The sequence below is a fragment of the Papilio machaon genome, chromosome 18, assembly GCF_912999745.1.
Source record: "Papilio machaon chromosome 18, ilPapMach1.1, whole genome shotgun sequence".
NCBI classification, from domain to species: domain Eukaryota; kingdom Metazoa; phylum Arthropoda; class Insecta; order Lepidoptera; family Papilionidae; genus Papilio; species Papilio machaon.
In genome coordinates this window covers 1-27880 of record NC_060003.1, presented here as the reverse complement: position 1 = coordinate 27880, position 27880 = coordinate 1, and the positions used below count along the sequence as shown (strand labels likewise).

Here is a 27880-nt window from a genome sequence, read left to right as displayed (position 1 = left end):
GTATTATTTTGTTCTTAGCCGGCTATAAAAATTAGAATGATTTTTAATTTAATAATTCCTTGATTCGGGAAATTAATTTACTGAACATTTGATAAATTGCTTAATATCAACTTTCTTTGATTACTAAAAGTTTGACAAATACCAGACATAAGGAAATATACGTAGTTTTACAGATTTAGTCATAGGTTATTTGGTTAGTTAATAATGTTTCATAAGACGCGGGACGTTCAGCTGACGGTTGCTTGCACAAAGCCGACTCTCAGCTGCGTCATCAAACTTACACACAACATTAGGTAAATTATCAGCCCTCATGTTGTAAGCTCACAGAGCGCTCGGCATCTTATGTTCCTGTACATTTACACATTAACTATCGATTTCATCTGCATCATATAGAGTTATGATTCGTTGTCTTGCGTCCTAATTATAACCCTCTTACATTAGAGGAGAGAAAGATCCATTTTTCTATTTAATCTCCCATGTTTCTAATATGTACATTATTACTATTTAAAAAAATGTTATTAATTATGTTATGTTAAAATCGTTGCATAAAGCGTATATGTATACGATATACATAAACCTTGAATGCATAAAATACATCATTATGTTAAAACCATTCATCTATCCTCTCTATGTGCATTTACTAAAATCGCGAACTGTGTGTCACGGTCTCTAGGCGCCGGCGAGCGGCGAGCGATCGCGCAGACGAAATTATACTCTATAGATGAACATCTTTCGGCAACACGCAGCCGCAGTGACATACTGGCATACACCTCCCGGCCTGTATTACACGTCGTATTGAAGCACGCCGCAGGGCACACATGAAGGCGCGGGCGAGGCTCTGCACCAGCGCCCCACCGCGAGGCGCGCGACCGGCGTCGGCGGCCGGCTGCGCTGCCGCAGTGCCCGCTTACACGCCATGGCCGCTGCACGCCCGTTTGCGCTCCCGCTCGTCGCGCTGCTCATCGCGCTGATCGCTGTGCTGCTCGCGCCCGCCGCAGCCGCACCGCGCGCGCGCCGACAGCTCGCTGACGACGCCGCGTTGCAGCCGCTCGATGTAAGTCCTCTTACACATCTCTCACTCTGCTCAACGGCTACCTGATGGCTGCGGGCTGTGCTCTTCACCAAACGCTTGCATTGTAATATATTGAAACACATGAAACCTTCAAAATTATTTAATCATATTTCACAACAAAAAGCTAAAAATCAATATACCTTTCTATGAGTGGAAGCTGTCGTCCCGCATCGTCCCGCCTCGCCTCGCCTCGCTCGTTCTACAACACTCATACTCGTACATATACACACGAACCATTGCCAACACTCATCCACCGGCGACAGCACGCAAGCATTCGCCGACCGGCCGCATGTCGGCCGCAGAGGGCCCGTGCGGCAGTGGCGATGCGCGAGGAGTGCTTTCACCGTGCCTCTGCCGCACATTATTATCTAACGCCGCGTTAGGTAACCACGACTCCGGCGCACGCGCTCCTATTGTTTCTAATCATGACATTAAATTATGTCGCTCAAAATTACTGCATCATTTGTATAGTTGTACTAAACCTGATGTTGAAAATTACGCAGCCATTCTTCTCTCTTTTACGAATTTATATCTGAAGTTGTGTCAAACTGTTAGTTTTAGGAAATGTTTTGTTATCAATTTCTATGAATGCTAGCTGTAGCCGGCGACTCCGTCCGCACGGAATAAAAAAAAATATTAATTAATAGCCCACATGTTCTTCCCGACTATGTTCTATATGTATGCCTATTAAACTATTTAGTTTACGCTGAAATTTGGCATAATCTCCAGAACAGTTATTTAACTAATACATACCTAATAACAGACATACATCCATACATCTGAATGATCGCATTTATATTAGTATAATATATGAAAGAACTAAAGCCTGCAATTTCGTCAACGTGAAATAAAAAAGACCGTGTTGCTCCCGCATACATCACCTACCTTTTATTAAAAATCCCGTCAAAATCCCGTCAAAATCGATCCTACCATTTGAAAGATTAGCCGAAACAAATTGCAACGAGAAAGCATCGGAATCAGATATGATGATAAATTAAGTAGCATAAGTTAGAATGACAAAGATTCCATTAATCTTAAATTCATAATAAATTATTAGGTTAGCAATAACATATGTAGGTAGTTACGTTGTCGGAGTGTTCTCAGAGTCAAACGCGCTGGGATCTGAGCTTTGTTCCTGTTTTTGTAAAATGGTTTTGTGTGAGGCGGCAGACACGACCCGTGAGAAGGCACAGTTCGATTGGTTAACATATAATGTTGCATTATTAACCCACATCGCCGAGGACTTATCTAAGGTGCTTGCGATGAAGACGGCGGCGCTAATTGAGTCTCACCAAATCATCATTAGTTTTGTATTTGCCACAATATCATTAACTGTTAGTTATTTATAACAACAATTATAAATTAATACATGTACATCATCATAAATTGCAACATAAGCAAGTTACAAACTATGACCATGTCGCAATCGATAATAGGGCATTATGAGACAACTATTTGGTAATTACTCGTTAAGATTTCAGTACTTGTTTAACTAAGGCTGTGGTCTGTAATATTTTTTTAATATGCAAACATTTCATTATCTAAACTGTTAAATGGATAAATTGGCAGATAGTTTAAATAATTTACATAAAAATGAAATCCAAGTAGAGAAGCGACGGCGAGCATTTCTCGGTCACCTCGCGTGTTAGCATGATGTGCGCTCACAGTTGGGCAACGCCGTGTTGTGGAGGTCGCTTGCGCCACCGTCCCCCGCGCGCCCTCGGCAACCCCCCGCTAACATCCGCGCGCCCCTCGCCGGCCATACCGCTCAGCCTTAAGGAGGTTAATCGACCGACTTCTTACGTTAAAACACACGTGCAACCTGACCTTTGCCATGTAGTATGATCAATTTATTGTTTTGCCAACATGTTGCAATAACTAATTTAAGATTTGACTATTCCACAAGCATCAAACGTTTTCTTCATAATGCGGAGTACATCCACATCGCCGCTTGCCATATATTTGTTCTCGTTACCAATCACTCTTGCTATTGACTATTATTATGGCGATAAGTGAACGACCTGTCGCTCGCTCGCCCTGACACCGCCGCCCGACGCCGCCGCCCGGCCGCCGCTCGCCCTGACCCCGCCGCCACCTCGAAGCTCAATTAAGTTAGAAGGAGTTTAAATTAATAATTCTACAAATATTTAACTAGATGTCAGTGAAGAAACACTTTCTTTTAGGTGTTAGAGTAGGCTTGCACTACGATCTTTGCATCGTGTGGCGAAAAAAGGATTTAATTTGTTTTGCGCTCACCGATCTATAACATTTACGAATGTCTTGTAGCGCGGCAATTACTTGTAGAATTAATTTCAATGACACGAATGAAAATCTGGTGTTTAGCGTCGGCCTTCTGAGGTGCATTCTAATATCGCTAGTATTTCTTACTAACCTTCTACTTACCGCTTATTTTAACCGCAAATTTACATACTTTTTAAATATTGTCAGACAAAAGCTTATGGAACGGCACTGAATGTGGTCTATGGAGTTGGTTGTGGTTTGCACGGTTTCCTATTGGTGGCGAGGTTTCGGGGCGGCGTGTTGGCGCGCAGCAATGACGCGCTCTGTGTGTGCAGGACGCGGCCGAGGACGAGCAGACGCGTGAGAAGCGCAAGCTGGAGGGCGTGACGCAGGCCAAGTTCGGCATCAAGAACGCCGTGCTCGGCTTCGTTTTCGGGGTAAGTGTGGGCGCGGGGTCGGATGACCGGTGCGGTGCAGCTACAAGAGTGATACGAATACAGCGACGTATCTGTTTTAGAAAATCAACTCTCTGATCGACGCCAAGACCCGATTTGTGGACACGCTGGACCGAAAGAACATCGAGCTGAACAAGCAGTACGGCATCGAGCCACCCGCACCTGGCGGCCTCGCCTCCCTGAGCGGCGTCGTAACGCAGGTCATCGGACCCAAGCTACAGCTGCTCGGGCCTAAGCTGCAGGCGGTGACCGGCCTGCTGGGTGGTCTCTCCGGTGGCTCATCGGCGCAAGGTGGGAGCTCAGGGGGCTCTGGTTTGGGCTCCATTCTATCGCTGGTGACGTCATTATCGGGCTCCTCGTCCGGCGGCGGTGGAGGGGCCGCTCCCAGTGTTGAGACCGTGGACTCCTCAGAAGAAGAATCCTGATCGTAGTTTCCACCCTTCTTCGTTTTAACAATCTCCCTACTCGTGTGCTCCGCTATACTTTATCCCTTGCCGATATCGCGCTGCAAACGAGCCTTTCCTCTCGTCCCTTCCCCTCACTTCCAAGGAGTGCCCGCTTGTACAGTCCGCGGCCGCATTTCACCCTCATCCTCCTCCTCTTTTGTATTTATATGTAAATAGATATAGGTGAGTGCTGGTGACTATTAAATATTTTTTTATGAATTTCGTTTGTTTCACTGCACGTCGCACAGGCCCTCCCCGCGTCCCCGCCCCGCGCCCGGCTCCCCGCTCATGTTTCAATATTCATTCGACAGTTTGGTTGGTCGTCTTAAAGAATAGCAAACATGTTCGCGTGGCGAGGTCGTGTGGTCGCGGGGTTGGAGGTTCGCGGTAAGGGGTCAGCTCTCATTAGTCGCACCCGTAGAATCCCACACTTCAGCGTACCTAACAGCAACACCGCCGTTGCCAACAGCTGCCCTCCGTCCCCACAACAACGAGGTACGCACATATCGACCCACACTGACAAAAAGTTACAAGTCTTATGGGACCTCTTGAGAAGAAATGTAATTTTTTCGTTGTTTGTATCAATATAACTATTTGTCTGTACGTAGCGCATGCTTGTTTTTAACATTATTGGTGTGCAAGAACGTATCTAACGTAGTGCTTGTCGAGTCAAATTTGACTAATGTTACAATTTTGGATTGAAATCTAAAAAAAAACAATACTTTCACGTCTGTAATCTTACAAATTGTGTCTCACGGAGAGACTTACTTTAAATCTAGTCACAAAGAACTAGTCTTGTAAGTTTACGTGTCTATTACAGCGTGACACCGGCCCCGGCACCGGCTCACGTCACGTCATAGTTCACAACTAGAGGTGTCAAGTCCGCGGGCCAAGACACCTGTACAGTGATTGCCGTTCTTTTTCAATCCTGACGAGTTTGTAGTAGAGTCAAATTATTATAGAAGTAAGAAAATAAACGAGTCAGTATTACACCTCCAATGTAAATAGTAGATGCTCGAAATATATCAGTACTTTATTAAAAGTATAAAAAATAAATTTGTCATCTGTCTTAAAAATACCAAAGTAGCTGTTGCCTGCGACTTCGTCCGCACGGGGCTAAAAAAAATCTAGTCTGTAAATATAGCCTTTACCACTAGGGAATGATGTAGCTTCCTAACAGTGATCGGTTCAGTAATTTCAGAGCCAATGCAAATAAACAAACAAACAATCAAATCTTTCCTCTTTGTAATATTACTATAGATTAGTGTTTGTATCGTTTTTGTAGATTATCTCAAACTCGAACTAAACATTTCCGGTTTTGATTCTTTATAACATTTTTTATAAATAGCATGTTATTTGCATGCTCATTGTAGGTATTGGTGGCTCGTAGTATATATGTATGTACGTATGTATGTCTTGTATTTCATGTAGACATAGCGTAGAAGTAACATGTAGCGTAATAGCGCCTTTCTTATTATTGATCTAAGTGCCTTGCCCCACGCTAAGCCGTAGTCTCGCGCTACGCCGTAGCACCTAGTGTCTGCTACGAGCACAACGCACTCGCGCCCACAACACAATCCAGACTGATGTCCTGTCGCACGGCTCGTTTTACCGTTCATTTCCCATCAGTTGCCTCCTTTTAAAGTTATTTCTAACCTAAAAATTATGTTTCCAAATTATACATAAAAATATTTATTATAATTATTAAATTATTGAATATGTAATGTATATGCAGTAAAAATATAAAATTAAGTCTTGACATTTAAATTATTTATTACCTTGATATTTGTTAGATGAATTTTAACATTACTCGTATATTTTTTTAATTTTCGTTGTTACGGTGAAGTAAAACATCGTGATGCAACTGCAACAACTATCGGCGTAGGTATTCAAAGATATTTGTGAAGTCAACAACCGGCACTGGGCTAGCGTGGTTATCTAGACTCTGGTAACCCCTAACTAGGGTAGGCTCCGAGCCCCTCAGCGGGGAGATGGGATGTGACGACACAATACATTAGTTTACACTGACATACAAACGGCGTAGTTTTTTTTTGGTTTACTATGGAAATAGCATTAATTGATTTGAAGCAGACACTGGACACGACGCTGGCGCTGCAGTGTGCTGCAATCGCTTTTTTTATTTTACTTAACGAAATTCGAAATTGATTAAAATTATAAGTATACAACATTATTTAGTACTTACAACTCTTGTTTTTTTTTTACATTTGGTCTACGGCAACAGATTTAAAAAAATTGTTCGATCAATTGGGAGTCCTCGCAAAAGATGCAGTACTTTCAATTTGAAACAGTAATTATTTTCTCTTAGTATGAGCGAAAACTGAACGACGTGAAATGAAAAATAAGTTGACAAAACATTTTATTTCAGCACAAAGTCCTTTAACCTTAAAACTATTTCTAATGATAAACACAACCGCGAACAGAAAATTTGACAAATTTTACATAAAAATAAGTACACATTATTTCTTACTACCAATACAACATTATACACTACTGAAGAAAAGAGGCGAAGCGCGAGGTGGGGCGGGCGGGGCGGGGCGGGACACGGGGACCCTTCCTGAGCGTGTGGTGTGCGCAGAGTGGCAGCCCGTGGCGCCGCCTGGCCGACCCGCACACCTCGTCCCGCAACCGCCGCGCCACCGCCCGGGACGACGACATCCCGACGTTCGACCGGAACAAGGTCAGCCTGGACTTCCCGGGGAGTTTGTTTGGGCCATCCGTGTCCCTCCTGATCAGAACTACTAAGATTGTCGGCGACGTCATTCAGGTACGCCCTTAAGATTCAATTATTTACAAATAATTTCCTCTAAAATCATAAGAATTCGCAGAAATAAGCTACGGACGGCCATCGCCGCGGTCGAACTGGAAGTGGAAGACATATGGAAATAATGATAATTAAATGATAGTTTTTTTTTTATCCCAAACAACACGTGGCGTGTGGCGGACTCTGCTCACAATCTCGAACTCAACAAGATAATGAAGAGCTTAACATTTTACTTATATAAACAGGTTGTTATTTTTTTTTTTTGAGCAGATATTAAATTTAACCGCGGTGATGTTTCAGAACTCGGCGGTGCGCTATCAAAGCTTCTTGCGGCTCTTCCGACCACTGTTCCGTGGACCCTTCGAGATCAAAGGGCTCGATCCACCACCGCCCACCACGACTACCACGACCACCACGACCACCACAACCACTACAGCGGCTCCCCCTGCGCCCCCCACCACGACCAACGTACCCGGCGACCTGCCCGCTGACAACGAAGTGCGGCGCCGGAGAAGACATTACCAGCTCTAAGCGTACAGCATCTTGTAGCCGCCGCCACAGCATACGATATAATACTGAACAGTATTGTATTGTTTTAGTTGTCTGTCATATTATAGTTCATCTATCATCGCATCAGGCTCCGCTCGAGCAGGACATAATTGTTTGCTGCATATAATTACTCTGCAGTTTGAAAATTTTGTAATAAATTATTTATATATAGTTAACACCTTCTGAAGTTAAAAGGTAAACGTAGTATTGAGTATTAACGCCATTCCAAAGGTGTCATTTCAAAAAATATCCACTATAAAAATATTTGACGTTACGATGATGTATGTTATGAACTTGCAAAGTAAGACTGATGTGTACCAAGAAAATAAAATTATACACACATACTTATAAGAAACATGGACACGAATTCCGTCAATGACTTCGTCCATAGCCTCGACTTAGCTCCACTCCACTCCGCTGTTTATGTTTATAGGTCTTTGGTAAAAGGTTTTCATTTTCAATTATATTGTATGTATGATAGACACATCAAATGAATTTGCGATTTGTTTGAAACTATCAGCCATGTTTCCGGATATGCCGATATGAAGTCTGTTTTCTATTTTTTTTTAAGAATGGGATAGGTTACCGTAAGAAATTATGAATAAATTAATTCTCAGCATTGTTGCTAGCCATGCAAAGAAAATCTAATTTCTAAGCCTAGCTCAAAGATCATGTGTTCGAGCTAGGGGAGTAGTTATTGTGTACTAAATAAAATCTTTTTTTTCCAGAAAACCAAAGATGTATCCTATAAGAATGATTAAACCACACCAAATTATTCCACTAAATTTTACTTCTTAGGATTGAAAAATGCCATTTTTGTTATAAAATAATTTAACAGTGTTTTAATTTTCAATTTCAAATTGTGCTTTTATATTTTCTAAAAAATAAAACATAAAAACGTGTACTTTTTTGAAGTACATTTTAAAAATAGTTTTGCAAGTGATCGCATTCTTTTTTGATGTGTGTATGTGTACTACTACTACTACTACTACTACTACTAATACTAGACACTAGTACCTTGTTAAGCGCAAAAATAAAATAATGCATAATAGGCAAAAACAATCAAACATGTTACATGTTTTGATAAGTTATTGAAGCTTCTTAGCCGGTATTGAATCATTACAGATATGATTAGATGCAAAAGCAGAAAAAAATTAAATAATAAATAAAGATGGTTGAGGAAACTTCGCCGAGTTCATATAATGGTCATAATACTATCTGTGTGAAATACAATTATTGTACAGTATGGTCCGAGTTTCATTTTATAGCATGTAATGAAATAAATAAATACCACTTATAATACTTCAGTCCTAATGTTGAAGATAAAATAATTCACAAAGAATTAAAAAATTTTAGAAATGTCAGGAACAACAGCAGTATATTAAATTACGAGTGCTGAAAGCCTGTCATTGCAAACAGCTCTGACAAATGTCTACAGTTGACAGTAGGAACAAGTTGAAATGACGGTCCCGCATGTGTACTGAACAACTAATTTTAGTATAGTTGTGAAAAAAAAAATCTAATAGAAAGCAATTTAATCCTTACTATCCTTACTAATATTATAAATGCGAAAGTAACTCTGTCTGTCTGTCTGTCTTGCTTTCACGCCAAAACTACTGAACCGATTTAAATGAAATTTTGTACGCAGATAGTCTAGAGCCTGAGGAAGGACATAGGCTACATTTTAACGCAAAAAGAGCGTTACAAGGGGTTGAAAGTGGGGGTGAAATTTTGTATGGAATTATCGTCATTTTTACAGGTAGAAGCTTGAAACTTATTTTTCAGGCTGCTAATTTGATATAGATAAATATGTCATTATTTTTTTTTTAATTTTACCTCCTAGGGTGCTAAATAACAATAGGGGATGATATTTTGTTTTTGAATATGTGAGGTTTTGGTGAATGTTTTGTTAAATATGTTTTGCTGTTACCCTTACCACTATTTAGTCTAGAGCCTGAGGAAAGCCTTTTTTTTTTTTTTTTGATTTTCCACCCGAAAGTACACCCTCCCGGATGGGAATTTATTCATGTGATTCACAATTTTTTAATTGCCTTATGTGCTAGGTGATCTTTTACATATTGTGTCGCAGGGCCCGGGCAGCAGTCATCCTAAGCGATTTGATACTATTGTCTGACTGCTGCCTGGGCACAATGTTCCTATAACTAATTTATTACTATATCTAATTCTAATTCTATACATAAAAACGAAACAAAATAAAACAATTCTTTATATTTGGATATAAGTGGAGAATTCTTACGATACATACATACTGTTTATCTATGAAAATGAAAATGAAATGCAATCGCGGAGATAAACCCCCCCCCCCCTATATCTAACGTATATCTAACATATATAACTGATGGAATAGATTCTTAAATTTGGTAAAACTAAAAGTTAAAACATATAATTAGTCGTGAGCTATACTCCTTATATTGGCGACATGTTTATAAATCACATTATAAAAGCCTTAGGTAACTTACAAAGAATTGGTGATTATTAATGATGTTGATAGTAAAGTATGACTCAAATAATGATATAGAAAAATAAATAAAAGATGGATAATATTAAATAATGGTATGTACTAGGTATAATGTTTCACTGATTTGTTGAAGAATTGAATAGTTTAAGGTTGTCGATGATGTGGGTTATGAATTTAACGAAGGACTCTATGGCAGACGCTTTATTGATTATTTCGGTGAGTGTATAGGGGGGCACCTTAAGATTTCCGCAAAGGAGTTCGTAGTCAATTCTTCGGCTAAGGAATCGCGGGCACCCTTTTATTAAATGGGTTAGAGTTTGAGCCGTTGTCTCGTCACAGGGGCATGCCTCGTTATCTACTATTTTAAATCTGTATAGGTAAGCCTTATGGTAACCGTGTCCAGTGAGAAATTGCGTGAGCTGAAATGTGACTTTGGTAGCCGCCCAGAGGTTGGACACACTGTCAAGTGTGGGGAGCAAAGTTTTTGTGTGGCTTCCCTGTGGCGCGCTCTGATACCTGGCTTCCCAGGTTTGGCGCTGACGAAGACGTATTTGTTGCTTAACGTATGATAGAGGGAAGTAGGCATAATCGGGGCTTCTATGTAATGTGGCTGCTGAGTTGGCTAAGGAATCTGCGGTCTCGTTGCCAGTAATACCAATGTGGCTTTTGACCCATAAAATTTTGATTTCCCCTATATCTTTGTGTGAGTGTATAATGTTATGAATTTTAGTGACGAGAGGATGGGTGTTACTTCTATTGTGAATGGCCTGTATGGATGAGAGAGAATCAGTAAAAAAAATATATGTGTTTGTGAATTTTTTATTACGTGCCCAATTGCATGCTTCTGAAATGGCAAAAAGTTCTGCTTGGAAAACTGTGCAAGTGTGGAGAAGTTTGTATTTTTTGGGTGTGGATCTGTTGGTATGAGGGTCCCAGCATACAAATGCTGCACCTACCGCCCCGTCCTCTTGTTTGCTGCCGTCAGTGTAAATTTGACAGGCGTGTGGGGGGCAAATTTGGTCGATTTCCTCCTGGTTGCTTAGTTTACTGATTTCAGTATTTATTCTGAGTGCAGGGTGAAGAAGCTTGCCTGGTGGGGTAGGACGTTCTAAGGGGATATTGTTGGGTATGATGGGGGATGCACCTGTGAGTCGGGTGGTTTCTATAGCATGTTGTTCTAAAATTTTTAGGTCAAAAGGAGTGAACTGAGCGAGCGCTAGCGCTGCGGTTGTGGAGACAGTGCGGAATGCCTTGATCGCTTTAATTGCAAAGCCTCGTTGTAATCTCTGTAGGTCATTTTTTATATATAGTTTATGGGCAATGTGTCCCCAAATACCCGCCGCGTAAGTGATTATAGGTGTTATTACTTGATTGTGGATGGTCCTGATGTTCTCTGGATGTGCGCCCCAAGTGGGTCTTGTGTAAAGGCAAAGTTTATTGAAAATTCGACTCGCTTTATTTATAATGAAATGCACATGGCTGGTAAACGTCAAATTCTCGTCTATTATTAAGCCTAAATATTTAATTTCTTTATCAAAAATGAGGTTGTGATTGTCTATTTTAATAATGGCTCTTTTACATCTGGGTGTGAATGAAATTACTTTAGTTTTAGATGGGCCGAACTCCAGTTTAACGCTCCTTCCCCATTTAACTATTGTGTCTAAGGCGCTGTTTGTATGGTGTTCTATCTCTTCGACGTTTTTTGCGGTAATCGTGAGGAAGACGTCATCAGCAAACGCCTGTATATGACATCCTGGGGGGAGGGGTAGATCGAGAAGTTCATCTAGGATTATATTCCAAAGGATGGGTCCACAGGTTGAGCCTTGGACGCATCCCTTGGTCATGCTTTTGGTGACTCGTGCTCCAGCATGCTCCATAGTGACTTTACGATTCTGTGTGTAACTTTGGATGAGTTCAAAAATGTTTCTAGGGCAGTTAAGTAATCTGAGGCGATGAAAGAGTGCCGGCCACCAGGCATTGTCAAACGCTGCTTTAATATCCAGAGAGACCGCTATTACAAGACGTTTCTCTGATTTGGCAGTTTTAATTATATCCAATGCGCTGTGTATGGCTGATATTGTGTTGGTCTGCTCTTTGAATCCGAATTGTCTCGTGTTGAGTTTATCATTTTTGTAAGCTATGTATGTGACTCGTTTGATGAATAATTTTTCAAGAAGTTTTCCGAAAACAGGGAGGAGCCCGATAGGTCTGAATGAAGTTAGTTGGGTGTTATCTGGTTTACCATGTTTGGGGACGATTTTGACGTAAGCCTCCTTCCACTGCCTAGGGAAATGTCGAGCTTCGAGGCATTTGTTAAAAATATCCGTGATGAGTTGGGGATAGTCAGACGCGAATTGGTAGCAGATGTCAGCAGTCAGCCCGTCTAGTCCTGGTGCCTTTTTGGGGTCCATCTGTTTTAGATACTCAAGCATTTCCTCCTTGGAAAATGGGATGTCGTCAGGGGTATTGGGGCTGTCTTTTTCGTGAGAGCGGAGATTGTGGTGGGAGGGTTCTGTGTCTGGGCCATCATCTGGGTAGAAGTGATGCAGTAATGCCGCCGCAGTCTCGTGAGCATCCTTAGTGAAGGTGTTGCCTATTTTAAGTGTGGTGGGGGGGCGACGAGGAGCGGTGTCCTTAAGAAGACGATTAGTGAGAGACCATACGTTCTCTTTGCTCTGGAGTTGGCAAAATTCTCTGAAGTTTTTAGTACTTTCTGAGCGCAGATTTCGTGAATACTGGTACTTAAGAAGTTGTTGTTGAGCCGCCAAGTCTGCGATGGGTTGATTTAGGGATTTAGCTCGATGGATCTGGTGGTGTAGTTGTATAATGGATCTTTTCTGCTCCTCTAAGGACGGTGACCACCATGGGGGCTTTGTTTTACCCTGGCCTTTTCCCTTGACAGGCATGGAGTCAGTACAAGCAGAGCGTATAATGTTAGTGACATCATCAATAAGTGACTCTAACTGTTCAGAACTAAGAGCCGAGATGTCGCGATCTAGGATGTCAGTGTTGGTCATGCGGAGGTGAATGGAATCTTTAAACAGGGGCCAGTTAGCTTTACTGCTGTTGAATAAGAATGTAGAATTGTTGGTAGTTCCAACGGTTCTGTTACATAAATCAAGTGAAAAGTCTATTGCATTGTGTTGGGAGGAGGGGCAAGCCTCTAGGTTGACTTGCCAGCCAAGAATGTGGTCATAAATAGAGGCTGAGGAGAGGGTAAGGTCAATAATAGATGAGCGGTATCTATCATGTGTCACTGTTTCAAAGGTTGGTGTTTTTCCCCGATTGCAGACAACCATGTCATTTCCGTTGGCTATCTCAATAATTTCGTGACCCCTAGCATTTGTCCGTGCACTTCCCCAGGTGGAGTGCCAACCATTAAAGTCCCCCCCTACTATACGATGTGATTTGTCCTTGGCCTTGAGAAAGTCATCTAAACGCTCTAGTGTGTTATATTGATCGTTATCAGGTTCAACGTAGACCGAGGCGAAGTAAACACTACGATGTCCCAGGCATATATGGACAACGCTCAAGTTGGGAGATGAGTGTTCGCTATCACCCATTACATCGCCTAACAGTGGTTTGGTAAATATGCAGGCCTTGACATTGTTGTTGCTAGAACCTGGAAACTGGAAGATGTTTAAACCGCGTATAGGTTGGACTTCCCTGCCAGTACCTAGGTATGGTTCAGAGATAAGCGCGATTTGGTGATTACTAGCCATAAAGTACACAAGGAATTCGTGTGTGCTGTTGCGAGATCTGTCTAAGTTACACTGTATAATTTTTATGTTTCTAACTGGAACCATAGTCGATACGTGAAGTTATTTTGGCTTTCATAGAACGTAATATTGGACATCGTGAGTCTGTGGCCTTGTGTTTAGTGTCATTATTAGAATTAAATTTTGCGTTATGGGCCTTACAATTGTAGCAGGTGGGGGCTCCCTTCTTTATACCGGTGGAGCAGGAGTCTATGGGGTGACCGGTCTCGGCGCAGTAGGTACAAGGGCTTTCCTCTGAGGGGCACCTAGCCTTGGTATGTCCAAATTGTAAGCACTTATAGCATTGAAGGAAAGGTGAGAAATCTTGAGCGTGCACCCGCTGATGGTCTACACAGAGGCGGCCGCAGGTGAGGATTTGGCGCCACACTCTGGGGTGAGCTAAAAGAACCGCATTGTATAAGTTGGGGTTGCGGTTATTCCTTTTAAATCGGAGTTTAAGGTCGTCCTCGCTGCTGATAAGAGCGGCAACTTCCTCATTTTGATTTTTAATAATTTCGACTAGCTCGTGTGAGGGGGTGTCAACGGATATACCCTTAAGGATGCACATTGGTTTCAGGCATCGAGCCGGCTCCGCTTTCACCTCTGCGCACCCCTCCAGGCGCCTCAGTGTGTCGTCGCGTTGGGTTACAGAGTTGAACTCTACTCTTAATTTGTTGTTGGAAATCGCGCGTATACATGCTGGGGCATAACTATGCTGTTTAAATGATGCCTGTTTTTTGAATGCTGTCACGACTTCCTGACGTGTTTTGGAGGGTTGAACAGTACTGATAATAAGTGCCGGCTTGCTTGTAGGAAGGATCGGTGTTGCTGACCCTGAAGGTGGTGCACGGCCCGGTGTGTTTAGGGCCTGGGCATAGGTTGTGCGGTGTGTGGCAGTAATTCTCAGCTTGTTAATTTCTTCGCGCACACAAGCCACAATATCTTCCTTGATGTCATTTAAGCCCCCGTAGTTAGGTGGCTGAAGAGAGTGTTGAGGCATGCCTGCGAGTTTGTTTCCGCAACGTTTTATTTCGTCAGCGGCCGACGTAATGAGTTTTTTGTTACTGGCCGTGACCGATTTCCCTTCCGAGATTGCCAAGGATATACACTCACTGAGTTTATTTAAAGTGTCCACAAAACTTGTAATGTCGACAACGTCGTCCACTCCAGCAGGAAGAGGAGGGGGTGGTGTATTGTTGATAGGCATTGTATATTAGAGAATTAATTTTGCATCACTATTAAATATATATATATAACTAAATAATATTTACATACATTATCACTAGATGGCATTTTTTGGGCAATTTTTATTATATGAAATCGCTATATTGGAAAAGTGTCAATAAATTAAAAAGTCAATTTTGCTTTGTAATTACGCAACACAATTTTCTTCTCTAGATATCTTCGGAATTAAATGTCCTTTACACTGATGTAATGTCTTTTACACTAGATGGTATTTTTAGAGCGATCTTTATTATACAAAATTACTATATTTGAAAAATGTCAATAAATAAATAAGTCAATTTTGATTTGTAATTACGCAACACAATTTTCTTTTCTTGATATCTTCGGAACTAAATGTCCGATTTTGATGATTCAAACGGTGTTAGAATCAGCTGGCGAAGTAGTTGTCGTCCTTGTTATCTGTGGTTTTATAATATTAACCAGTAGACCGATAAGTTTTTTCATATTATGAAAATTTTGTTTTTGTTATGTTGCTATTTAAGTCTATTATATAAACTAGTTTTACTATTGTTATTTTGTTCACTGCACTAAATTGAAATAATAGATATATAACAAGTCACTCACAACATTCGGTTTATTAATTTATACGTGTGTGAAGATGGAAAATTTTGTAGAAATTTATTTTCTATCGGCAAAAATCTAGATTGTTCACAAGAAGCAAGGTTTAATATCGGTGCTCCGAATTATAATTGAAAACGGATATGTTCTCGATCTTGTTTTCGAGGCGTTTCAATTAGAAGTTTTGCACTGAAAAGATTTACAATTTTCCCACTATAACTTTTCACACAGATTGTATTTTACAAAGATTTTTGCACCATTTTGTTCGTGACACTAAGGCGAATCTATCGATATATAACACTTCAATATTTGAGAACTTTTTCCCACTTCGAGTTAATTTTTTACTGCGGAGCCGCGCGGGAGCGATGCGTTCGCGACGGCGTCTGGCACGCGACTGGTAGGTAGGTAGGTAGGTAGGTAGGTAGGTAGGTAGGTAGGTAGGTAGGTAGGTAGGTAGGTAGGTAGGTAGGTAGGTAGGTAGGTAGGTAGGTAGGTAGGTAGGTAGGTAGGTAGGTAGGTAGGTAGGTAGGTAGGTAGGTAGGTAGGTAGGTAGGTAGGTAGGTAGGTAGGTAGGTAGGTAGGTAGGTAGGTAGGTAGGTAGGTAGGTAGGTAGGTAGGTAGGTAGGTAGGTAGGTAGGTAGGTAGGTAGGTAGGTAGGTAGGTAGGTAGGTAGGTAGGTAGGTAGGTAGGTAGGTAGGTAGGTAGGTAGGTAGGTAGGTAGGTAGGTAGGTAGGTAGGTAGGTAGGTAGGTAGGTAGGTAGGTAGGTAGGTAGGTAGGTAGGTAGGTAGGTAGGTAGGTAGGTAGGTAGGTAGGTAGGTAGGTAGGTAGGTAGGTAGGTAGGTAGGTAGGTAGGTAGGTAGGTAGGTAGGTAGGTAGGTAGGTAGGTAGGTAGGTAGGTAGGTAGGTAGGTAGGTAGGTAGGTAGGTAGGTAGGTAGGTAGGTAGGTAGGTAGGTAGGTAGGTAGGTAGGTAGGTAGGTAGGTAGGTAGGTAGGTAGGTAGGTAGGTAGGTAGGTAGGTAGGTAGGTAGGTAGGTAGGTAGGTAGGTAGGTAGGTAGGTAGGTAGGTAGGTAGGTAGGTAGGTAGGTAGGTAGGTAGGTAGGTAGGTAGGTAGGTAGGTAGGTAGGTAGGTAGGTAGGTAGGTAGGTAGGTAGGTAGGTAGGTAGGTAGGTAGGTAGGTAGGTAGGTAGGTAGGTAGGTAGGTAGGTAGGTAGGTAGGTAGGTAGGTAGGTAGGTAGGTAGGTAGGTAGGTAGGTAGGTAGGTAGGTAGGTAGGTAGGTAGGTAGGTAGGTAGGTAGGTAGGTAGGTAGGTAGGTAGGTAGGTAGGTAGGTAGGTAGGTAGGTAGGTAGGTAGGTAGGTAGGTAGGTAGGTAGGTAGGTAGGTAGGTAGGTAGGTAGGTAGGTAGGTAGGTAGGTAGGTAGGTAGGTAGGTAGGTAGGTAGGTAGGTAGGTAGGTAGGTAGGTAGGTAGGTAGGTAGGTAGGTAGGTAGGTAGGTAGGTAGGTAGGTAGGTAGGTAGGTAGGTAGGTAGGTAGGTAGGTAGGTAGGTAGGTAGGTAGGTAGGTAGGTAGGTAGGTAGGTAGGTAGGTAGGTAGGTAGGTAGGTAGGTAGGTAGGTAGGTAGGTAGGTAGGTAGGTAGGTAGGTAGGTAGGTAGGTAGGTAGGTAGGTAGGTAGGTAGGTAGGTAGGTAGGTAGGTAGGTAGGTAGGTAGGTAGGTAGGTAGGTAGGTAGGTAGGTAGGTAGGTAGGTAGGTAGGTAGGTAGGTAGGTAGGTAGGTAGGTAGGTAGGTAGGTAGGTAGGTAGGTAGGTAGGTAGGTAGGTAGGTAGGTAGGTAGGTAGGTAGGTAGGTAGGTAGGTAGGTAGGTAGGTAGGTAGGTAGGTAGGTAGGTAGGTAGGTAGGTAGGTAGGTAGGTAGGTAGGTAGGTAGGTAGGTAGGTAGGTAGGTAGGTAGGTAGGTAGGTAGGTAGGTAGGTAGGTAGGTAGGTAGGTAGGTAGGTAGGTAGGTAGGTAGGTAGGTAGGTAGGTAGGTAGGTAGGTAGGTAGGTAGGTAGGTAGGTAGGTAGGTAGGTAGGTAGGTAGGTAGGTAGGTAGGTAGGTAGGTAGGTAGGTAGGTAGGTAGGTAGGTAGGTAGGTAGGTAGGTAGGTAGGTAGGTAGGTAGGTAGGTAGGTAGGTAGGTAGGTAGGTAGGTAGGTAGGTAGGTAGGTAGGTAGGTAGGTAGGTAGGTAGGTAGGTAGGTAGGTAGGTAGGTAGGTAGGTAGGTAGGTAGGTAGGTAGGTAGGTAGGTAGGTAGGTAGGTAGGTAGGTAGGTAGGTTAGGTTAGGTTAGGTTAGGTTAGGTTAGGTTAGGTTAGGTTAGGTTAGGTTAGGTTAGGTTAGGTTTTTTTTTTTTTTTTTTTTTTTTTTGTAGGTTTGCCGTTCAGGGCACTTCTTGCGTGGCAAGAAACTTTGAATTTTCGGGTTGCACTGACTGGTTTTGCAATTTTCCATTATTTTGATTCGGCAGAACCTAAGGTGTTACTTGTTCTACTACTTTTAATATTTCCTAAACCTTCCTAATTTTTCCTCAAATTTTCTACAATTTTACTTTAAATTTTGAATTTTGCGTTTTTAATTTATCTTATTATCTTTTGTTTTCCTCCAACCTTTTATTTTAATGATGTATTTTATTTCCAGATGTCTCCGGGTCACAAGCGGACGGACGCAGCGGTGTCAACTTTCCACACATGTGGGTAGCGAGGCCAACGTGACTGGTGAGTATTTGCACGTATTTTATTTTTATTTTTGTTTTTATTTTTGTTTGGTCGAGGTATTTCTCATTTGAGCGCACGATATGTCGTTTGGGTTGTTTTGGTGTGCGCGATCAGGGCTGCGAGGCAGCCAGAGAAAACTAGTCCCACCCCCTTCTGACTCCCTAATATTCTAATGAATATGGGTAGTGAGGGGGGCGGTGCAAATCCGGTTTTTGACCTCCTCTGATAACCGAGTTTCATCCGGATCTTTGTTTTCAAGGGGTCCCTGGGGTCCAAAGCCGCGCGTTTCAACCATCGGTTGTATTTTATAACCGGGATTTGTTCCCCACCATCCGCCTTCAATCCACGGGTGCAGAGAGCACCCCCGTAAGTGTACCAACTGCACCCGCGGCTCGCGCCGAAGGTGGGGACGCCTCCGCTAATTAACCAGCGCTGCTCCGAGCGCTCAGGGATCTCCCCTGCAGCCACCTCGCAACCCTTATCGCCTTCACATTTCTTCTTCAAACTATATGTGCGCCCATTTCCACCCACATGGACAGCACCGACGCTGGCCCAATATGCAAACTCGCGCATTTTCCGGAGGTTGGGAAAGCCACCTTCCGCACCCCCAGGGTGAGTAGGGACGGCTGCTACGGTCCAATCGCCAGTTTTTCGGGCGACGGCCGCAGTGCTCTTTGTGAGGGTTTGAGGATTCTTAAGAACCCCCAAAACGCCACCGAACACCGCGACCGCCGGCCTTACCAGTTCTGTTCCGGCCGTCCCTCTCTGCACCACCCTGGCGCTGCGGAGGACGCCGGTCCACCTCACCGAACCGTCGTTTGATTTGCAACAATAGCCAGCACCGGCGCCGCCCATCCGGATGAACGTGCTCCCTCCAACACTGTGACGGTCCCGCCGGGCATGTATCACCGACATCGCCACGGCGGGGCCCTCAGCAGTAGGCAATTGTTGCCCGTGCCAGTCTATCCCATCTCTGCCTGATGGGACAGTCGCCGCTGAAGGCATCGTGCCCCGCGCCCCGTAGCCCGGCCAGGTCGCAATTCCTGCAAACCGGGTCCCTTCCGTCTGCACGGGAGGGGCAAACCGCACGTTCGTGCTCCCCCCCGCACAGACCGCAAAGGTCCACGGTTTGTTTGCAGGTCTTGCGGCCGTGGCCGAACCCGAGGCAGCGAGTACACTGCAGCAGCGGCGACTAATCCTCGGCCGTTAGTCCTTGAATATCTATGAATATGGCCCTCGCCTCTGTCATCCTGCGCCACATCTGCGGGGACACCTCCAGGACCGTGTGGGCCTGGTGAGGATTTCTCGCCTTTTTTCTGTATACCTCTTTGACCCTAAAGTGCTCAGGGTCCATGTCCGCCCACAACCTTTTGTTCTGGACTTTTAAAGATTCGATGATGTCCGTTTCCGTGTTGTAGGCGAACATGTTCCTTATGACCACTCTAGGGTCTCTCATTGCAGCAGGTTCCGTTCTTAGGTCGCTATTGGTCTTAATTCGACCTTCCATTTTTTCTAGATCCGGCTTATTTCCACAGCTGATAACTATTTTTCCATCCCTTATTTTTCTTACTTTATCTATCTGTATCCCTGCCTTCCGGGCGTCCAGGGCCTGCCTCACTTTTTCAATGACATTTTCGCTGGTGTCCATGTCTATCTTAGAGGATATGATCAGGGCGTGGCTGGGTTGGCCTGACGAGAGGTGGTGGGCCTTAGCTGTTTGGGCCTTTGCCGTTTCGGCATATGTTATGGCCCCGGGGCCTTTGAAGGCCTCTAGGGCCTTTCCGGTCTCCCTTAAGGTTTTTCCGTTCTCTACCACTCTCTCGCCGACCTCCCCAACCCGTGTCCCGACCGTCTCCACTTTCCTGTTTGTTTCCTCTATTTTCTTAATCACGCACTCTGTTATTTTGTCAGCGCCCTTTGTTTCCTTGGCGGCCTCTTCCAGCGTTTTATTTGTTTTTTCCACATTAGTTTTTATTACCATGACTGTGTCCATTAGCCCTTCCAATTTCTTGACATTTCCACACAGTGCCCTGCCCGGTGGGTATTCATCGAATCTGTTCATAACGTCCTGATTTATCATAGTCTTAATAGATTCCGTATTTGTGACGAGTTCAGCTAACTTTATTTCTATGTCCTGTCCCCTTTTGCTCCGGGCCAACTCTTCGATAATTTTATCCTTCTCCTCTATCTTTTCTCTAATCTCTCTTTCTTTTTCAGCCCTCAGCTGCTCCAGCTGGAGGTCCAGGTTCCGGAACCGGTCGTCCACCTGGAGGACTACCTGGAACAGCCCGGAGAGGCTGTCCAGGACAGCCTCCTTGATGGACGACTTCAGGTTCCCGGAAAGCTCCAGCTGGGCCTTCGCGGCCATGAACAGCCTGCTGGCCCGGGTCGTGGCACTCTCCGTTAGTTGGGAGGTTGACTGTGGCACAGCTCGTGGCTGTGTTGTGGCGGTTCCTCTGGGTTTCTCCTTGCCATCGTCTTTACGGTCCGCGTGTGCGATGACAACATTCTTAACGTTTTTTCCCATAGGAGGAGACATGATTTTCTCGGTGAGTACAACCCAAAGCAAAGTTTTATTCTGACCTAACCTATTCGCCACCAAAAGGGGTGGCGGTCAAAAGACTGAATTAAAAATTTAAAAATTTTATAAATACTAAAAATAATAATCGTATTGTCCCAATAAAGGACAATCGGACAACACAAAAACAATTATTGATTTATTCAATAGGTCTTGGACCGGTCTATTTTAAAATTTTAAAACTTATGCCTAGTGTGACTATTTAAAATTTTCTAATTCTATGGTCCCAATAGGGGGACAGTCTTAAGATTAAATTTATATTTAAGTATCCCAATAGGGGACACAGTCTTAGTCTATTTAAATTAACCTTAAATACTAATATAATTACGACTATTTTCTATTATAATTCTTGGCAGAAGCGCCTGTTGGAAAACAATAGCAACTTATTACTAATATTGCCGACAAGAGTCTGAGTCAATATGTCTATTTTAAACAATAAGGATCGACCTAATTCGTATTCAAAAGTTATTTTTAAAACCTTGTTATCGACTCAAGTATTGAGTTAAGTATTATAAGTATTAAGTTATAAGTACCAGTATTTATTCACGTGGAATCTATACAAAGTTTTAAAAATTTTCAACACTGCTCGTTTGTATTATGTGGATAAGACTATTCGTAAGAATTTTAACTTTAATTTAGTTCGTATAATTTAGTGTTTATAGTTATAGTTAAGTTGATTAAAGAGTATATACTAATAGAATGGCATGTGACCTAAATCTAAATTAAATTTAAAATTTTTGTTTTACAAATTTAAGTTTGACAAATTTTTGAGTCTTTTCCACTATATTTTTACACGATGTTTTAATACAATTTTGATTTACAATAATAAAAGTAATTTAAAAGGTATACAATTTTAATTAAAGTAAATTTAACGTTATATGAAATAAAATCTTAATTTTTTATTTTGGTCTTATCCTTATTTTTCAACTAATTACGCCCTATTGTGTTCCAGCGATGCCGCCGCCGCGCTCCTTTGTTTCACTAACGACCGCGAGCGAGCGAGCTCTCGGAATACAAAGGGCGTATACAATGATGATGTAGGTTAAAATGTAAACAACTATTTCTTATTTTAATTAAATTACGATTTTAAATTTTTAAGATTTGAAAAATCTTTGTAATGCTTTCCAACAATTTTTTAAAATATTTAAAATATTTAAAAAAATTTTTAATAAATATTTAATAAATTTTTATTTATTATGGTCGTTTTATTTATTAAATATTTATTCTATCAAATACTTATACACTTGATTATGTCAGTCTTAATAGTGTGATTCCAATAATAACAGTAATAACAGTTATCACGTCTAATACAAAGGTCAATGAACCTTGTCAAAATATTGCGTCACGTCTAGGGCAATAACCCCGGACCGTTATCTTAATCCTATTGGCGGCGGGCAACAACTCCGCCAACCGTTAAACTTATACTAACTTATAACTAATATTGTCGGGAAAAGCCCGGGTCAATATGTTGATTCTGACTTTTTCCGACTTGACCAGTTTTACAAAATCTTATCTTAATTTATTTATTTTATAATTTAGAAACACGTTTAGACAATTTCGTTAACTTATTTTTCTGATATGATTTACGTTACTTTAATTAAATTGCCAAATTTATAATTTTTACATCAATTAATGCAATTTTTAAGACTCTAATAATTACTATTTACTAAAATTTTTACACTTTAATTTTATACACTTTTATTCTAGTCCTTTATATTACAATTTCAACACATTAATACAACTACTGAATATTACTAACTAATTCAGTCGTCAAGTCGGTTTAATAATTGTCTAGTTTATAATTTATCTGCAGCGCGAGTGTGCAGTTACGTCACAAGCTCCGCCTTCCACGGCCAGCGAGGTGCGGTGAGGTGCGGGCGGCGGAGGAGGAGGGGGAGCGCGGCTGCAGGTGCGCGCTATGACGTCACTTGTTTACGAGATTTGTAAAACTTTATAATAACTTAACCGGATTTAACCAGTTATTTTTCTGAATGTTTCCAAAATTTTCTTAAATTTACACAAAATGTTTTATTAAAAATAGTTTTATTACACGCTTCACTCTTGCTTTATTACTTAAATTTTGAATTTTATTTTACAATTTTAACACTTTTTTAAAACTTGTTTTTCTCAAAAACTGCACACGGGAAAAATCCAAGCAGGGTGTCTTTTTGTTCGTCTTTAAATGCACTATCTAACTATAATTTAAAATATATATGTCCTCGCTTTAAATCGAGAGTTATGATTTTTTAAAGTTTATGCACTTTTTGTCAATTTTTAAATGTTTATAACTTTTTAACCACTGACCTGATTTTCCTTTTGAAAATTGGTACCTGCTCGGTTTTTGAAGGGCTATCCAATGATGTAAGTCACGTCCTTCTAGCACGTCTGGAACCAGGTCCACGTTGTCACGCTGTTTTGGTTTTTCCCCATTTTCTCGAGATTTTCTTACGGGAAAAATTCGGGAGACAACTCGAGGTCCTAGTCCTCGTCGAGACCTTTACAATGATGTGATAAAAACTATATGTTGTCGCATTGAATTTCGCAGCGGGAATTTTTAAAGTTTTAAAATTTGCAAATTTGGTGGTTTTCCACCAATAACTCCCTGGTTTTCCAACCTATAACTGCGATTTTCACACCGTTGTGTTCGTGGTAATTTTCCCTATCTCACGATATGTCGCACTAGTAACTTCACCCGACTTTTACCACCACTTTGATTTTTCGAGCGTTTTTGGCTTGCGGAGCACTTTTTTCACACTTTGCGCGCTACGCGTCGTCAAGGCGGGCGGGACGTGACTCGGGTTAGGTTAGGTTAGGTTAGGTTAGGTTAGGTTAGGTTAGGTTAGGTTAGGTTAGGTTAGGTTAGGTTAGGTTAGGTTAGGTTAGGTTAGGTTAGGTTAGGTTAGGTTAGGTTAGGTTAGGTTAGGTTAGGTTAGGTTAGGTTCCACGGACCTGCTCGGTTGTCCGAGTGGGCGGAGAGGTGAACTCCGACGTGGCGCGTCCCCGGGTGGTGGATAGGGGAACGCCCCGGCTTTGGCTGGGGTAGGGCTTCGGCCCCGCGAACCAAACACTGGTAGGTTAGCTAGGGTAAGTTAGGTAAGGTTAGGTTTAGTAGATTAGGGTAGGGCGGCGTCTCGCCACAAGGCGAGCGCCTACTAGGTTAGTTAGGTTAGGCTGCGGGCCCACTTGTGGGCTCGCAGAAGTAGGGAGTATTTAGGTTAATTAGTATAAGTCTAGGGTAGAACGGCGTCTCGCCGCAAGGCGAGCGCCTATTATTAGGATAGTTTAGTTAGTTAGTTAGTATAAGTTAGGTTAGGCTGCGGGCCCACTTGTGGGCCCGCAAAGGAGAGGACGGCGTCTCGCCGCAAGGCGAGCGCCTTTTGAGAGATGAGCCCGAACTGAGTATCTACCTATGCCAGACTGGTGACCTGGCTCAGAGAAAGGTGAGGGCGATTCTGCAGGTGGAGGGCGCAAGCCTGATGCCGGGGCGGCGCGACCATCAGAATTGGTCGTAGGTCGCGGCCGTCGGTCTTAGAGTAGGCTAGGTTAGGTTGGTTAGTTTAGTTAGGCTAATTAGATTAGTTAATTAGGCTAGAATAGCTAGGTTAGGCTGCGGGGCCCCTCGTGGGTCCGCAAAGGAGAGGGTGGCAAACCCAAGCCGAGTACCTGCCCTTTTCAGGGCAGCGAAAGGTAAGGGTGAGCCTAGTGTGGTGGCGAGGCCGTCAGTGGTGGGTCACAGCAGTGGCTCCGCCCTGACCATGCCTAACGGGGTCGCACCGTTAGATGCGACGTGGTGGGGCCGCGGGGGGTGTGGGTGGGTACTGGTTTATCCTGCCCATCTTACAGCCCTCGTGGCCGGATGTGGGGTGAGGTCGTGGGGGCTGTGGGTGGGTAACCCCTGCAGCCCTCGCGGCCAGATGTGGAGATGGATGAAAGTGAGATGGAGAGGCCGAGGGGGGATACTGGTTTTCCAGTCCCCTCTGCGGCACGTAGAGTAGGGCAGAGGGCGGGACCGGTTGGCTCCGCCGGTGGGGGCTGGGGTGGTAGGACACAAAAGATCCTGCCTCTCTGGCTTTCACCACTTAGGGTGAGGCGCTTCGGCGCCAGACGCACGGCCCGAGCTTTGGTTAAGGCTCAGCTGATACAAAGCTCGGGTCACCGCGTTGAGATGGGCATGAGGGTTTTTAGTGGGTATGGCTGAACGACTGTAGGCGAGTCCCACACTCCCTGCGCCATTGCACTGCCCGGCGCAGGGGTACGGAAGTGTATTTTCCCTCGTTACAAAAAAAAAAAAAAAAAAGGTTAGGTTAGGTTAGGTTAGGTTAGGTTAGGTTCCCCACCAACGGTTCCCGCCTTGTCGTGGCGGTGGGGCTCTAGTAACCGTGGCTGCCTCCCACGGTGAAGCTAAGAGGAACCAGGGTCGGCCTAGCGTGCAGGACCGGCTGTCTTGGGCCGGACTGGGCTGGTCTAGCGTGCAGGGCCGACCCACCCGGAGGAGGCTGCCAGAGGCGGACTGTGGGGTCCGCTTCGGAGCATGCCAGGAGGTGGGGCCGCGGGGGGTGCGGGTGGGTACTGGTTTATCCTGCCCCCTGCAGCCCTCGTGGCCGGATGTGTATGGTGGGGCCGCGGAGGGGTACTGGCATACCCAGCCCCTCCGCGGCCCGTAGGGTCAACGGCGGGGCCCGACATCGGACCCGCCGATGGTGGCTGGGGAGGCGGGGGTAAAACCTCGTCTCTCCGGCTTCCATAGCCCCGTGGTGGCAGGTTCGGGGGGACCTGTCACCCGCTTCGAAGGGCAAGGAGGATGGCGCGTATCGTTCCGGCGCGCCTCCCCTAAAGGATGGATGGTGGGTTCACCCACCCCAGTGGTGGAGCCGCTTCGGCGGCTAGCGCAGACGGGGCCGCGGAGGAGTGCGAAAGCGTGCCCGTAGCCCCGTCACCAATGCGCAGGAGGAACAGAGGTGGTTTAGCGGGTATGCTCCCACTAGGGGAGAGAATCTCGCATAACTTCGTGTCCCCCCCGGGGCATGTCGTATGCATAAAGCATTCCCCTCTTAAAAAAAAAAAAAAAAAAAAAAAAAGGTTAGGTTAGGTTAGGTTTTTTTTTTTTTTTTTTTTTTTTTTTTTGTTGACCTAACCTAATCTTTGGTTAGGTCATACTATCTACTTCTAACATGGGTGGTCAGAATCTTTGTCTGCCTATTTTAATCTTTCATGCAAGTTCTCTCTTTTATGCCTCTCGCACTTTCTTTCTTCATACTATTTCTTTCTTGTTTACATCGTCTTTCTTACTCATACGGGTGGGATTCCCGTCTATTCTACTCTATTCTATATTTTACTTTATTTATTTATTTATTTATTCTTATAGGGTATTAAAACTACTACAACTCTGTCTCTTTATTATACATCTTGAAAATTACATACTAACTTATTTTGTCTTATTTCTATTTTACATTTTATATCTTATATTACTATTTTATATTTTGCTTTATTTATTTGTTTATTTGTTGTTACAGGTGTAATAAGATTACTACAACTCTGCTTCTTTATTTTACAGCTTAGTACTTACATGCTAACTTAATCTATCTTATACAATTATTTTGTTACTTTTTATTTTCTTATGCTAAATTACTTATCTGTTCTTACTTACATGTTTATTTAATATTATATTTACAAAGTGCCATGTTGGTATATATTGTGGATTTTTCAGTGTTACAATTATTCTGGTTTTTATAATACTTAATTACACTTAATATGTTGTAATTATCAATTAAGGTTTACAATTTTACTTAATTTTTGGTACTATAAACATTTTAATTTTTAATATTTTTATAATTTTACTTTACATACTTTGTACCTTTTTACTTGTTTACTTTACTTGTTTGTTCACAATATTTGTTGTTATTTATATTGTAAACCATTACACTTGGTTGACTGATATTTGTATAATTTTGTCTCGGTGCCTTCTATATGCAATTTTTAAAATTTTTAAATTTCCATCCCTGCCTGTATATGTTTTATTTTTATATGATTTCTATATGCATATGTGTGTGTTGTGTGTGTGTTATAATTTGTTTTTATGTATTGTATATACTTGTGATTATGTGAGTGTTGTTTGATTGGTATGTTTATTTTGTATTGTGTTGTTGTATTTTGAGTGTTATGTGTACACATTGTGTTTGTGTTATGTATTGTTTGTGTTTATGTATGTTTGTATTTTGTGTGCGTTTGTGTATGTTTGTTTATATTTTTGTATATGTTTTGGGTGTATGTTATACCTAAGTGTGATATAAATATATATTTTAATATTGTGGTTTGGTTGTTTTGTTTTATAAATTTACTAATTTGTATAATACTATAATTGTGAGTAATATATTAAATAAATATTTTTGTGAATTTTGTTTTAGTCGCTGTGTTATACTTTTTATGTATAGTGTGTTATTTAATGTTAGTATAAATCCACTTTTACTGTTTTACAATGGTTATTATTTTTTAAAATTTTGTTTGCATGTTTATTTACAATATTTGTTTATTATTTAATTTGTATAAAACTGTAATAGTGGTTTATTTATATACCTAAGTGTGATGTACATATATATTTTAATATTGTGGTTTGGTTGTTTTGTTTTATAAATTTACTAATTTGTATAATACTATAATTGTGTGTAATATATTAAATAAATATTTTTGTGAATTTTGTTTTAGTCACTGTGTTATACTTTTATGTATAGTGTGTTATTTAATGTTAGTATAAATCCACTTTTACTGTTTTACAATTGTTATTATTTTTTAAATTTTTTGCATATTTATTTTATATTATTTGTATTTTATTTAATTTGTATAAAACTGTAAAAGTGGTTTGTTTGTTAATGTGTGTGTTTATGTATTTTCTTAGCTTGTGTATGTGTATGTTATTATGTGTGTTTATATATTTATTTATATATTGTATATATGTATATTATAATGTGTTTA

General features: G+C 42.2%; 1 protein-coding gene across 2 annotated transcripts; it reads left to right on the top strand.

Annotated features, from left to right (window-relative positions):
* Nucleotides 1–911: 911 nt before the first annotated feature.
* LOC106715527 lies at nucleotides 912–7704 on the top strand. Of its 2 annotated transcripts, XM_045682217.1 has the most exons (5): nucleotides 912–1054; nucleotides 3649–3750; nucleotides 3831–4059; nucleotides 6811–6999; nucleotides 7297–7704. In XM_045682217.1, exons 1-4 carry the CDS (start codon nucleotides 917–919, stop codon nucleotides 6975–6977), a joined length of 636 nt encoding a protein of 211 aa, XP_045538173.1. In that variant the 5' UTR covers nucleotides 912–916; the 3' UTR covers nucleotides 6978–6999; nucleotides 7297–7704. The 2 variants fall into 2 exon arrangements, with proteins under 2 accessions (XP_045538173.1, XP_045538174.1); XM_045682218.1 differs by lacking the exons at nucleotides 6811–6999; nucleotides 7297–7704 and having other exon boundaries at nucleotides 3831–4746.
* Nucleotides 7705–27880: the final 20176 nt, after the last annotated feature.

Coding starts and splice junctions, on each gene's coding strand:
- LOC106715527 (XM_045682217.1), top strand. CDS start 917: ATGGCCGCTGCACGCCCGTTTGCGCTCCCGCTCGTCGCGCTGCTCATC. Junction 1,055..3,648: donor CCGCGTTGCAGCCGCTCGAT/GTAAGTCCTCTT, acceptor CTGTGTGTGCAG/GACGCGGCCGAGGACGAGCA. Junction 3,751..3,830: donor TGCTCGGCTTCGTTTTCGGG/GTAAGTGTGGGC, acceptor TATCTGTTTTAG/AAAATCAACTCTCTGATCGA.